The 15,044-nt window shown below is 41.7% G+C and overlaps 1 protein-coding gene across 2 annotated transcripts in view; it reads right to left on the bottom strand.

Moving 5' to 3' along the window:
- LOC118363575 (actin-binding LIM protein 1-like) overlaps positions 1-15,044 on the bottom strand; it is a 137,429-nt gene that overhangs the window by 83,296 nt on the left and 39,089 nt on the right. For both annotated transcript variants that reach the window (XM_052486066.1, XM_052486055.1), the window contains exon 2: positions 14,541-14,675. In XM_052486066.1, coding sequence (XP_052342026.1) covers positions 14,541-14,675 — 135 coding nt within the window. The remainder of the gene's footprint in view (positions 1-14,540; positions 14,676-15,044) is intronic.

Below are 15,044 nucleotides of genomic sequence, written 5' to 3'. Positions count from 1 at the left end.
TTTGGGATGTACACTAGTGTCTATTAATAACAAACTGTTGTAGCCCATTCCTGCAGTCAATGACCAAATACACCCTCTTCTGTTATTTATATTTTTAATTATTTCATAATTAATAAAGCTTATTTAAAAAAACGGACAAATCTGGTGTTTCTATGTCGAACTGTTTTGTTATATTTCAGTCCTCTGTGATGTATATAAAGTGTAAAATTGTGATGCTATAATAAAAAATGTAATACATTTCAACTACTGTGGGGAGAACAAGTATTTGATACACTGCCGATTTTGCCGGTTTTCCTACTTACACAAGCATGTAGAGGTCTGTCATTTTTTATCATAGGTACACTTCAACTGTGAGAGACGGAATCTAAAACAAAAATCCAGAAAATCACATTGTATGATTTTTAAGTAATTAATTTTAATTGTATTGCATGACAAGTATTTGATCACCTACCAACCAGTAAGAATTCCGGCTCTCACAGACCTGATAGTTTTTATTTTAGAACCCCTCCTGTTCTCCACTCATTACCTGTATTAACTGCATCTGTTTGAACTCGTTACCTGTATAAAAGACACCTGTCCACACATTCAATCAAACAGACTCCAAACTCTCCACAATGGCCAAGACCAGAGAGCTGTGTAAGGACATCAGGGATAAAATTGTAGACCTGCACAAGGCTGGGATGGGCTACAGGACAATAGGCAAGCAGCTTGGTGAGAAGGCAACAACTGTTGGCGCAATTATTAGAAAATGGAAGAAGTTCAAAATGACGGTCAATCACACTCGGTCTGGGGCTCCATGCAAGATCTCACCTCGTGGGGCATCAATGATCATGAGGGAGGTGAGCGATCAGCCCAGAACTACACGGCAGGACCTGGTCAATGACCTGAAGAGAGCTGGGACCACAGTCTCAAAGAAAACCATTAGTAACACACTACGCCGTCATGGATTAAAATCCTGCAGCGCACGCACGGTCCCCCTGCTCAAGCCAGCGCATGTCCAGGCCCATCTGAAGTTTGCCAATGACCATCTGGATGATCCAGAGGAGGAATCGGAGAAGGTCATGTGGTCTGATGAGACAAAAATAGAGCTTTTTGGTAAAAACTCCACTCGCCGTGTTTGGAGGAAGAAGAAGGATGAGTACAACCCCAAGAACACCATCTCAACCGTGAAGCATGGAGGTGGAAACATCATTCTTTGGGGATGCTTTTCTGCAAAGGGGACAGGACGACTGCACCGTATTGAGGGGAGGATGGATAGTGTTGGAGCGAACCATTGAGGAAAGCTCAGCATTGCATGTAGATAGGTTTGGCTGCTAGGCTGAAGTAGCAAGGACATGCACATTAAGAGAAGATGATATGCAGGCCATATGACACCCAGACCATACTCTATTTTTGAAAGAATACATTAACCAAGACCATACGTGCATTCATGACAGCTGAACATGCTGTGGTCAGCAGGATACAGGAAGAAAGATGTAGGCAAGATAACTGATGACTAACACGTAAAACATAAGCATGCAATACATACATTATTTTTAGAACATGGAAAGAGTTCTGCCATCGTTGTAACCAAAAGCAGATACTAAGGGGGAGTAACTTTATTTACATATGTGATGTACACAAATACTATGTATGTATAAAAGCAGAGCCAGTGCTGAGAAGCGGCGGCTGTTCCGTGGACCAGCACGGCTCTTAATAACTTGTATTAAAGTCTACATTGAATTCACAAAGTTCTTCTGAGAGTATTATATTTCTGAAACAATTATCCATGACAATAGGGCCATGTATCGCGATATCTTGGCCAACAACCTCCTTCCCTTAGTAAGAGCATTGAAGATGGGTCGTGGCTGGGTCTTCCAACATGACAACGACCAGAAACACACAGCCAGGGCAACTAAGGAGTGGCTCCGTAAGAAGCATCTCAAGGTCCTAACCAGTCTCCAGACCTGAACCCAATAGAAAATCTTTGGAGAGAGCTGAAAGTCCATATTGCCCAGTAACAGCCCCGAAACCTGAAGGATCTGGAGAAGGTCTGTATGGAGGAGTGGGCAAAAATCCCTGCTGCGTTGTGTGCAAACCTGGTCAAGAACTACAGGAAACGTATGATCTCTGTAATTGCAAAAGGTTTCTGTACCAAATATTAAGTTATGCTTTTCTGATGTATCAAATACTTATGTCATGCAATAAAATGCAAATTAATTACTTAAAAATCATACAATGTGATTTTCTGGATTTTTGTTTTAGATTCCATCTGAGGTATATACTTGTGTTTCAAAGTACAGATTTGTAGAAACTCTGTGTCCCTGATTTAGTCCACTGCAGTAAAATGTTAAGTGAGATGTAGGCATTGGTCTGATACACATTGTCTGAAGTACAATAGGCCAACATAGCTACTGTAGTAGGTCAAAGCTGTGTGCTGGACAACCTTGGGGTCCTGGGTGGTGCAGCGGTCAAAAGCATTGCCTGCAATGCAGAGGCACTACTACCTGCCAGGCTGTGTCACAACCGACCGGGAGCCCTATAGGGATAGGACGGCGCACAATTGTCCCATTGAGGATATGTAGAGATGAGCCAAGGGACCAAATTCAGGGAGAAAATTAGGTTGAAAAAAAATCTGCTTGTGGCCATACCACCATGACTGTTCAGGGTCGGGCCTGGTTAGAACTGGGATAGGAGACCACTTGTGAATACCAGGTGTAGTAAACAAAGAAAACATAATTATTAAGAGCGAGAAAAATCATTGTGAAGTTTAAGCAGAGTGCATTGTGAAGTTTAAGCAGAGTGCAAAATATACAGTGCATTCGGAAAAAGTATTCAGACCCCTTCACTTTTTCCACATTTTGGTACATTACAGCCTCATTCAAAAATTGATAAGAAAAATATATATTTAATCCATCTACACACAATACCTCAATGACAAAGCGTAGTATTCAGATCCTTTGCCATGAGACTCAATTGAGCTCAGGTGCATCCTGTTTCCTTTGATCATCCTTGAGATGTTTCTACAACTTGATTGGAGTCCACCTGTGGTAAATTACATTGATTGGATATGATTTGTAAAGGCACACACCTGTCTATATAAGGCCCCACAGCTGACAATGCATGTCAGAGCAAAAACCAAGCAATGAGGTTGAAGGAATTGTCCGTAGAGCTCTGAGACAGGATTGTGTTGAGGCACAGAACTGGGGAAAGGTACAAAACAAATTCTGCAGCATTGAAGGTTCAAAAGAACACAGTGGCCTACATTGTTCTTAAATGGAAGCATCATGCTGTGGGGATGTTTTTCAGCGGCACGGACTGGGAGACTAGTCAGGATCGAGGGAAAGATGAACGGAGCACAGAGAGATCCTTGATGAAAACCTGCTCCAGACTGGCGTGAAGGTTCACCTTCCAACAAGGTAATGACTAAGCACACAGCCAAGACAACGCAGGAGTGGGACAAGTCTCTGAATGTCCCTGGAGAGACCTGAAAATAGCTGTACAGCGACGCTCCCCATCCAACCTGACAGTGCTTGAGAGGATCTGCAGAGAAGAATGGGAGAAACTCCCCAAATACAGGTGTGCCAAGCTTGTAGCATCATAGCTAAGACTCGAGGCTGTAATTGCTGCCAAAGGTACTTCAACAAAGTACTGAGAAAAGGGTCTGAATACTTATGTAAATGTTATTTTTTGGGAGCAAAAATGTCTAAAAACCTGTTTTTGCTTTGTTATTATGGGTTATTGTGTGTAGATTGATAAGGAGGGGAAAACAATTTAATCCATTTTGTAATAAGGCTGTAACTTAACAAAATGTGGAAAAAGTGAAGGGGTCTGAATACACTGTACCTTGACATTCGGGGGTCTTTATGCTTTAAACGGGACATCCTGTGTGTGCAGGCCCTTACACTTTTTTATGGGCCTAACGGTAAAGACATGTAATTTAACACAACACAATCTTTCGTTATGATTCGTCCAGTTGTAGCGAGCTATTTTGCGCTATAGCTCAACGCTGCTTTTAATTTTCTTTAAAATTAATTGGCGGTTGGCCAATAAGGGGCAATACCATTGTACATAACCACAATGGGGCAACGGTTGACATCACCCAACCCTGTACTATGTTACACTGAAAAGAAAGTGTCAATAATCTGAATCCCAATATTGCCCATATGAGGAAAGTTAATTCCAGAACATCAAGGTTCCTTCGCTGACAATTTACAGATATTGCTTATTGTATTTGTAATTTAGAACTCTAAGTCTGCATTCCAATTGGCCTCCATTACTTATTTAGTGCAGTATTTTTGACCAGGTCCCATGTCAATGTAGCCTACATCCTCACTCTGAATTGACTTTCACATACAGCTTAGTTACTTTCAACTAAAGTTAGTTACATTCAACTATGTTATTTAGGTAGTTTACGCAAATGAGTATGGACGCTGATCAATGTCTAAATGTGTTGACCTGATATCTCAGTTGAAACGAACACAGCTTGTTTCCAAAGCTAAGCAGGGTACATAGAGGTAGGTATTTGGATGGTAGACTTGTTCTCACTGAAATGCAGTACATTATCGCTCATTATCTCTCACTGTTCAGGCAGAAATCATTGGACTGTGGCTTCACATTCTATTTCAATATACCTCTTTATTTAGGTTGATAGTATGACGTTGTTGTAAACATAGGAGAGAAAAAAGAGGAAACCCACACTCTGCTCTTGATAGTATCACTGCTCTTTAATAAGCTTTACGTATCGGCCTCGCAGCCTTCGTCAGAGTTTTATGTATCGGCCGTGAGGCCCCTAAATATGATCTGGTGCAACCAATTACCTTCAGAAGTCACATAATTAGTTAAGTCAACCTGTGTGCAATCTAAGTGTCACATGATCTGTCTCATGATCTCAGTATATATACCCCTGTTCTTAAATGCCGCAGAGTCTGCAACACCACTAAGCAAGGGGCACCATGAAGACCAAGGAGCTCTCCAAACCAGTCAGGGACAAAGTTGTGGAGAAGTGCAGATCAGGGTTGGGTAAAAAAAATATCCGAAACATTGAACATCCCACGGATCCATTTTCTAAAAATGGAAAGAATATGGCACCACAACAAACCTGCCAAGAGAAGGCCGCCCACCAAAACTCACAGACCAGGCAAGGAGGGCATTAATCAGAGAGGCAATAAAGAGACCAACGATAACACTGAAGGAGCTGCAAAGCTCCACAGCGGAGATTAGAGTAACTGTCCATAGAACCACTTTAAGCCGTATACTTGACAGAGCTGGGCTCTACGGAAGAGTGGCCAGAAAAAAAAGCTTAAAGAAAAAAATAAGCAAATCATTTGGTGTTCGGCCAAAAGGCATGTAGGAGACTCCCCAATCATATGGAAGAATGTACTCTGGTCAGATGAGACTAAAATTTAGCTTTTTGGCTATCAAGGAAAATTATATGTCTGGTGCAAACCAACAACTCTCATCACCCCAAGACACCATCCCCACAGTGAAGCATAGTGGGGGCAGAATCATGCTATGGGGATGGTTTTCATCAGCAGGGATTGGGCAACTGGTCAGAATTGAAGGAATGATGGATGGCGCTAAATACAGGAAAATTCTTGAGGGGAACCTGTTTGTCTTCCAGAGATTTGAGACTGGGACAGAGGTTCACCTTCCAGCAGTTCAATGACCCTAAGTATATTTCTAAAGCAACACTCGAGTGGTTTAAGGGGAAACATTTAAATCTCTTGGAATGGCCTAGTCAAAGCCCAGACCTCAATCCAATTGAGAAACTGTGGTATGACAAAGATTGCTGTACACCAGCGGAACCCATCCAATTTGAAGGAGCTGGAGCAGTTTGTCTTGAAGAATGGGCAAAAATCCCAGTGACTAGATGTGCCAAGGTTATTGAGACATACCCCTAGAGACTTGCAGCTGTAATTGCTGCAAAAGGTGGCTCTACGAAGTATTGACTTTGGGGGGTGAATAGTTAACCACACTCAAGTTTGCATTGTTTTATTTCTTGTTTGTTCCCCAATAAAATATATTTTGCTTCTTCAATGTAGTAGGCCTGTTGTGTAAATGAAATGATACAAACCCCCCAAAAATCTATTTTATTTCCAGGTTGTAAGGCAACAAAATAGGAAACATGCCAAGGGGGGTGTATACTTTTGCAAGCCACTGTAATTAAATCTAAAATTCAACCACCCACTTGAATTACCTTTCTATTTGGAATTTAACACCATTTCAATGGTTACATAGTTCTGATGATTTTGTTGAAATTATATTGATGAAACAACATGTTAGTCAAGTTAAAGGAAGACTCAGCGAAATGACGTTGCCATAGCAGATATTGAGATGAGCGAGATGCAAGACTTCGCTCACACACAGTATCTGCGCATGTGCACGGGTTCACTTCAAGCTGTTCACATTGTGATAGCCACTCGACCAAAAACAGCAATGAAGTTGAGCCTCATGCTTTAACGCTCTTAGTTAATAATATAATAATAATAATAATAATAATAATAATAATAATATATGCCATTTAGCAGACGCTTTTATCCAAAGCGACTTACAGTCATGTGTGCATACATTCTACGTATGGGTGGTCCCGGGGATCGAACCCACTACCCTGGCGTTACAAGCGCCATGCTCTACCAACTGAGCTACAGAAGGACCATAGTTGACCATAGTTGTTGCAGAAATTTACCTACTACGCTGTTTACTTTTTGCATTTATGCCATATAATATAATAATAATATATGCCATTTAGCTGACGCTTTTATCCAAAGCGACTTACAGTCATATAACTGAATCTACATTTAAGTCCATGTATTTAAGTTTAAGTTTTACCCTAATTTCAATGTTTACAACACTGGTTGAAATGAGATGAAAACAATACTGGTTAATGACTTTTTCAAATTACCATGATGATTCCACATCACAATACATTGACAAATTATGTTGAAACAACGTTGATTCAACCTATGTGTGCCCAGTGGGAATTGAGCCTGGGGACGAGGTTATCTCCAACTAGGAGTGTCACAACTGCCACCATTCACTTAATGAATGACAGTTAAAACTCAAGGTATTTATCTTGGACCAGCAGCTCTGCAGACTCAAAATAGACTATCTGTGGCCGGGGATTTACCATGGCCTGTTAGTTCTCAGTCAGTCAGCACAGCCCAGACCGCTACAGTCAATACAGCCTGCTGGTCGTCAACAGTGTGAATGAAGATCTATGGCCCCGCACACACTCAGGTTTCACAATTGGATGTACAACTGATTTTTTTTGTTGATACAATAGAGAGTAGGTCTGCACAAAAATCTTTACACAACCATTGTGTGGTGTCTCCACAACGTTTATTTGATTATTTGTGTGCAGCTCTGTTGTATGAAAACAGTTGCGTCAAATGCTGTATACATCAGTGGTAAAAACAATGTGTGGGACTAGATCATCCATGGCTCTCCAACTAGTCTCTTTCCAACAGACGTCTTAAAGCAGCACGCTCTGAGACTGCATGCAAGGCTACTCTCTACCAGCACCTACACCCAGATATCCTTACATGGCTTTAGTCAGTGGGTTTGGATGGATGATTTCAAAGAGGAAGTTCGATTGCCCATATCACTCCCATAGATTTTTAGCTAGCGGTGGCTAAATTTAGCTGAAGTTTGTATTGGTTGTTTTCGGTGGTCCCTTAACCTAACATCAAGTTGTAAAACCCTGAACTTCCTCTTTAAATGGTCCAACCACAGAGGTCTGAGAGGACCTATGGTGCTGTTGTATTTCTATCTGTTGTAGGATCTGATCAATTACCATTGACCTATATCCCATCATGGGTCAGCTCCCTGTTATCCTCAACTTGAAGATCACTGATCTGTTATTATGTCACAATATTATGTGACCTATTACACTTATATTGCACTTTGTTTTGCATATTTCATTAGTATGCAGAGAGGTTGAGTTGTATAAATGTGACAGAATAACAGTTCTGTGTTTAATAAAACTCTTTCAGTTTAAAGAGACAGTGTTTTGGCAGGTCGGAGACAACTTAATTATAGCCATACAATTACCATATGAGTAATGTACGATACATTGTGCAATTACAAAAGAGAGCATAACAAAAGCCAGAGAACTGAGGACTAGGAGCCTGGGACGGTTCAATGCTTGAGATAACTAGGTCTAATCGTCCTTATGCAACGAGCCACATTCAATCCCAGGGATGAATAGGACAGAGAGAGAGAATAATGTTTAATTGGATCAAGGCTCAGAGTTGCGGGTGTGACAAGATTAGTTCTTTACCAAATCGATTTCAGTCAGAGGTACAGTATATGTGTGTGCCAAATGACATCCTATTCTCTAGTGCACTACTTTTGACCAGAATCCATAGGGCTCTGGTCAAAAGTGGTGCACTATGTAGGGAATATGAGCCATTTGGGACGCACAGATATTTAATTGGTCCTCAGACCACCTCATCTAAAGTAGGTTTAGGCCACACAGGCCAGGCTGGTTTGCATGCCAGGTAACGGTGTTTGCCGTTATCATGGCTTGTGTTTGTCTCCCTATGTGAGAAGCTGCGAGTTATAAACCATTCGTATTTGAAAGTGAAATGCATGCACAGTGCCAAGATGAGCTTTTCTCTGCATGCAATGAGTTCCTTTATAGACAGTCAAGCACAAATACCATGTGGGGTTTGTGTCCTGTGTCTGTGTGTACGTGTACACGTGTGCATGTGAACAGTATTTGCATGTGCAGGAGTGGCACTGTGGGAGTATGTTACAACCAATTTTTCTGGAGACAACACATCAGAAAGTACTCTATCACAGAGATCTCAATAGAACCATGCACACATTTTTAGCATAATGATTATGTCTGGCTGACATACGTGTAGGAGGGAGCATGTTGTAACAACAATGCAAATTAAGTTAAAGTGGGTGTCCCAAATAGTACCCTATTCCATATATAGTACACTACTATTGGCTAAGGCTCATAGGGCTATGGTCAATAGTAGTGCACTGTGAAGGGTTTCAACAAGTTTCAACTGTTCTGCCTGCGGCTATGGAATCCTGACCTGTTCACCGGGCGTGCTACCTGTCCCAGACCTGTTTTCAACTCTCTAGAGACAGCAGGAGCGGTAGAGATACTCTTAATGATCGGCTATGAAAAGCCAACTGACATTTACTCCTGAGGTGCTGACTTGCTGCCCCCTCGACAACTACTGTGATTATTATTATTTGACTATGCTGGTCATTTATGAACATTTGAACATCTTGGCCATGTTCAGTTATAATCTCCACCCGGCACAGCCAGAAGAGGACTGGCCACCCCTCATAGCCTGGTTCATCTCTAGGTTTCTTCCTAGGTACTGGCCTTTCTAGGGAGTTTTTCCTAGCCACCGTGCTTCTACACCTGCATTGCTTGCCGTTTGGGGTTTTAGGCTGGGTTTCTGTACAGCACTTTGATATATCAGCTGATGTAAGAAGGGCTATATTTGAGAGACCTAAGACAACATGGCATGGTAGCAACACATGACAACAACATGGTAGCAACACAACATGGTAGCAGCACAAAACATGGTACAAACATTATTGGGCACAGACAACAGCACAAAGGGCAAGAAGGTGGAGACAATACACCACGCAAAGCAACCACAACTGTCAGTAAGAGTGTCCATGATTGAGTTTTTGAATGAAGAGCTTGAGATAAAACTGTCCAGTTTGAGTGTTTGTTCCAGCTTGTTCCAGTTGCTAGCTGCAACGAACTGAAAAGACCCAGGGATGTGTGCACTTTGGGGACCTTTAACAGAATGTGACTGGCAGAACGGGTGTTGTATGTGGAGGATGAGGGCTGCAGTAGATATCTCAGATAGAGGGGAGGCCTAATACCCTGACGACACTGCTCGCATCGCGTGAGCGAGCATTGCAAAATACATTTAGAAATCTATGTTATTAATTTACTGCACCCACACTGCTCGCCCGCATCAGCGAGCATCTGCGTTGCCAAGGGCTAAAATAGAAGTCCTTTCTATTTCTGACGCAGATCGCGCTGCAAGTCCTGCCTCTCCCAACTCCTCATTGGTTTATATAAGCAGGTACCCACGTGCCATCTCCTCATTGGTTATTCCCACCTGGGTGATTGAAAGACAAACTGTTTTGCCGGTTGTCGTGGTAATACTATGAAAGTTTAGATGACAATCACTATATAAGTTCAAAGATGAAAAAGCCTGGAAGGAGGAGAGATGACTAGAAATGATTCGGTTGACCGTTTTATGTGTGGATTAATTGTTTTCAGGTAAAATAACAACCTAATGTTTATGTCCAAGGCCAAATTAGCTAGCAACAGCAAGCTAGCTAGCTAAATTGCCATAAATGTTTAATGCTTTTCGACCTGTCCCCAAATTAATGTCATTGGTTCAGAGTTTGTTTTGATATTTTAACCTGCGTGTCAGGATCGTGTTTGGTGTAGGGGGACAAAATAAATGTATGCACGATGGCGCACGTGCGCAGCCGGTTTGGGTTCCGTGTAAGAGTGTTTTATAAATTAACATCAACCAGTGGGTCTTGCAATGGGTATACAGAGTTTACAGTGCAGTGATGCTTCCTATAAGGGGCATTGATGGAAAATCTGATGGCCGAATGGTAAAGAACATCTAGCCGCTCAAGAGCACCCTTACCTGCCGATCTATAAATGATGTTACAACTGCGACCTGGCGTAATCTAGCGTAGGTAGGATGGTCATTTGAATCAGGGTTAATTTGGCAGCTGGGGTGAAAGAGGAGCGATTACAATAGAGGAAACAAGTCTAGATTTAACTTTAGCCTGCAGCTTTGATATGTGCTGAGAGATGGACAGTGTCTCAAGCTCTTCACCATCAGAGGTATTAATCACACCTGTGGGGAGAGGAACATTCTTCACATGACCTTTATTTTGAAGGTGTTCAGAACAAGGTTAAGGGTAGAGACACTAAGAAAGCTTGGTTGTAAAGCATTTAACACAACATTTGGGGAGGGGCGAGCTGAGTATAAGACTATCATTTGCATATAAATTGATGAGAGAGCTTCCTACTGCCTGAGCTATGTTGTTGATGTAAATTGAGAAGAGCGTAGGGCCAAGGATTGAGCCACTACACTCTTTGAGAGAGGTAGTTAGCAAACCAGGCCAAAGAACCCTCAGAGACACCAATACTCCTTAGGAATGGAATGGTCTACCATATCAAAAGCTTTGGCCAAGTCAATAAAAATAGCAGCACAATATTGCTTAAAATCAAGGGAAATGGTGACATCATTGAGGACCTTTAAGGTTTCAGTGAAACATCCATAACCTGAGCGGAAACCAGATTGCATACCCGAGATAATAGTATAGACATTGAAAGCCAGTCAGGTGATTATGGACAAGTTTTTCCAACACTTTTGATAAACTGGGCAAAATAGGCCTATAACAGTTAGGATCAGCTTGATCTCCCCCTTTACATAAATGATGAACCGTGGCTGCCTTCCAAGCAACAGGAACCTTCCCAGAAAGGAGAGACAGGCTTGGCAATGATATGGTCAGCAACCTTAAAGAAGAAAGGGTCTAACCATCTGACCCAGATGTTTTTTGGGGGTCAAGTTTTAGGAGCTTCTTTAGCGCCTCAGACTGCCTGCAAGTAGAGACTTTGTAGTGGGGCAGAGGACAATGAGGGAAAATCATCAGGGATAGTCGCATTAGACGGGGTGGGAGATGAGGAAATATTGGACGGGCAAGGAGGCATGGCTGAGTCAAATAGCAATCCTGACTTAATGAAGTGGTGACTAAAGAGCTCAGCCATGTGCTTCTTGTCAGTAACAAGCACATCATCAACTTTAAGGGTCATTGGTAGCTGTGAGGAGGAGGGTTTATTCTCCAGGTCTTTAACTGTTTTCCAGAACTTCTTGGGGTTAGACCCACAGAGAGAACTGCTCCTTAAAGTAACTAACTTTGGCCTTCTGGATAGCCTGAGTGCACTTATTTCTCATTTGCTTGAACGAGAGCCAGTCAGCCTGAGTATGGGTGTGCCAAGCCTTTTGCTAAATGCAATTCTTGGGATGGAGTAACTCTGCAAGGTCATGGTCGAACCTCGGGCTGAACCTGTTTTTAATTCTAATTTTCTTTATGGGGGTGTGTTTGTTATAAAAAAAAATATGAAAAACGAAGGTCCATGCTGATTCTATACCATTTTACAGAGGCCAGTTCATGAAGGAAGGCTTGCTCATGAAAGTTTTTTTAGCAAGCGTCTATGACAAATCAGGACAGGTCGTTTCACTGAGCAGCCATTACGAACACAGGCTGTAACATGACAGAAAACACCAGACTGATACATAATCACGATTATTTGTGAGGATAACATCAAGGAGAGTAGCCTTTTCTGCGTGTTTGGAGTCATTCATTATGGAGTCCCATTGCTTTAGGACTTGGTCAGGTGGTTTAAGCATGTCCCAGTTTAGGTCACCTAGCAGGACAAATTCAGACTTAGTGTAAGGGGCCAGGAGAGCGCTTTTAGGGCAGTAGGATCTGATGACCTGGCTAGCTAACTAACTAATTGGTAGTCTCGCTTTCCGGACTCAGTGCGCTCCATCCCCAGTCTGAGATGATACAGCAGCTGTGGAAAAAGAGTAACTAATTGGATGATCAATCTGTTTACTATCAGATTCACATCAAGGCACTTGTCACCTTTACACAACATGGGATAACAGGCCATCACACACTGTAGTCCTCTGGAACTTGGGTGAAGAAGCACAGACTGTGATCCATTGGGAACAGATGGCTTTAGTGACTTCACTTGCACTGGGCTCACACTTGGGGCTGTAATTAGTGACCAGACAATTTCAATGGAAGGAGGAGACAAGGACACACAGCGATTTAACGGTCGCCGATGAGAGGACTAGCAACCATAATTGAAAATGTCCTAATATTATTCACTTCTGTGACACAACCACACGACAGTCGATCGGGAGAGGGAAGCTTGTGCTAGCTAGCTTTGACATTGGCTAATAGTGCTGAGCGATAATTTTTGGATTCTTAAACAAGCAAGTCACTGACATCGGTTCAATTATTAGATTTCAATATTTTTTGTGAGCTCAATGCATAGTTTCTCTAGAGTTAAAACAGATCAAGCCCAAACTGTGATGTAGTGGGGAGTTGGTTTCCAACAGGCCAATATTCCAAATAGTTTAGAGCAGAAAATGTGGTAATTAACTACAATAACCATAATCCATTGTGCACACACTTGTCCGGTCTGTGTGTCTTTCACGCCTGCTAAATAAAAGAGACAGAAGAATGCAGGAGGGAGGGATAGAGATACGTTGCTGCTCATGGTATGTCTACCTGAAAATACTTGATCTACATGATTGATAGTTGGTATTCAGCAGTCATAAAAGTATGCCTTATTTACTTAGAAAAACTACTAAAATAGTGATTTAGTCAGACAGCATAGGCAGCAGCTCTATTAAGATGAGATGATGAATTGGAAATAAATAATAAAGTAATCAAATAAAACAAATGTAATATACACAACTTAAATATTTTATTAAAGTAATTCTGCATTTAGAGTAGGGACGCAAAACACTTCATACTATTTGGTATAGCGGAACAAGAAAGCAAGAAAGAGATTGATGGCAAAACCAAGCCTGCACGACGATATGCATTGCTATGGGGATTTCAGTAAACGGACAGTGCAAATTAACATCCGGTAGAAAACAACGCTACAGTAGAAGGCAAAAGTTTAAATGAAATTAAATCTAATTTTATTTGTCACATGCGCCGAATACAACAAGTGTAGACCTTACAGTGAAATGCTTACTTACAAGCCCTTAAACAACAATGCAGTTAAGAATATACCTAAAAAAGTAAGAAATAAAAGTGACAAATAATTAAAGAGCAGCAGTAAAATAACAATAACGAGGCTATATACAGTGGGTACCGGTACAGAGTCAATGTGCAGGGGCACCGGTTAGTCGAGGTAATTGAGGTCGTATGAACATTTAGGTAGAGTTATTAAAGTGACTAAAAGAGAGTAGCAGCAGCGTAGAGGGGGGCGGGGCAATGCAAATAGTCATTTGGGTAGCCATTTGATTAGATTTTCAGGAGTGTTATGGCTTGGGTGTAGAAGCTGTTTAGAAGCCTCTTGGACCTCGACTTGGCGCTCCGGTACAACTTGCCGTGCTTTAGCAGAGAGAACAGTCGATGACTAGGATGGCTGGAGTCTTTGATAATTTTTAGGGCCTTTCTCTGACACCGCCTGGTATAGAACTCTAAATTACTTGAACTCTGGCGGGAAGTTCCGTCTACTGTGGCAGCTGACGGCCTTTACCATTGTGCTCTCATTGAAAACAAAAAAAATATATTGAATTTGAAATTTTAAAAAACGTATGTTTAAAAAAAGAATTGTACCGAAACCGAACCAAACTCAAAAAGCACTAATCCCTCAGCACTATTGTCTAACAACACAACTGCCATCATGCATGCTGTTTGAAGGCTACATTCACCCTGGGAGAGCTCAATGACTTGAATATGGATTATCGCTAGAGTCCCCTCAAATGATCTCCAGGGTTTGGTACTGTACTTACCTTTACAGGTGAAGCACTTCAGGTGGAAGTGCTTGGACTGGACCCGCAGCACCTCACCCTTACATGGCTCCCCACACTTGTAGCACTGAATCAGAGGCTTCTCATTGGAATGGTGTGTGTCCTGCGCATGTGCCACTAGAATAGAACAGAGATAGACATGAACCACTATAATCACACACATTATAGGTCTGGTTTCCCGCACACAGACTAATCCTAGACTTAGATTTATAAGCATGTATAATGCTTTTTAGTCCAAGCGTATAAAGCGTCTCAGTGCTAAAAGTGCTAGATCCAAAAGGCAAAACTGATCCCACATTAGCACTCCTACTATGAGATACTTTAAGAATACGAGTCCTGGACTAGGCTAGGGCTGGGTGATATATATATATATATAAATTAATTCAATTAATTTGAATTTACACTACTGTTCAAAAGTTTGGGGTCACTTAGAAATGTTCTTGTTTTTGAAAGAAAAGCACATTTTTTGTCCATTAAAATAACATA

The sequence above is a fragment of the Oncorhynchus keta genome, chromosome 3 (assembly GCF_023373465.1).
Source record: "Oncorhynchus keta strain PuntledgeMale-10-30-2019 chromosome 3, Oket_V2, whole genome shotgun sequence".
NCBI classification, from domain to species: domain Eukaryota; kingdom Metazoa; phylum Chordata; class Actinopteri; order Salmoniformes; family Salmonidae; genus Oncorhynchus; species Oncorhynchus keta.
The sequence above is the reverse complement of the archived record's forward strand: the minus strand, read 5'-3'. Positions and strand labels throughout refer to the sequence as shown.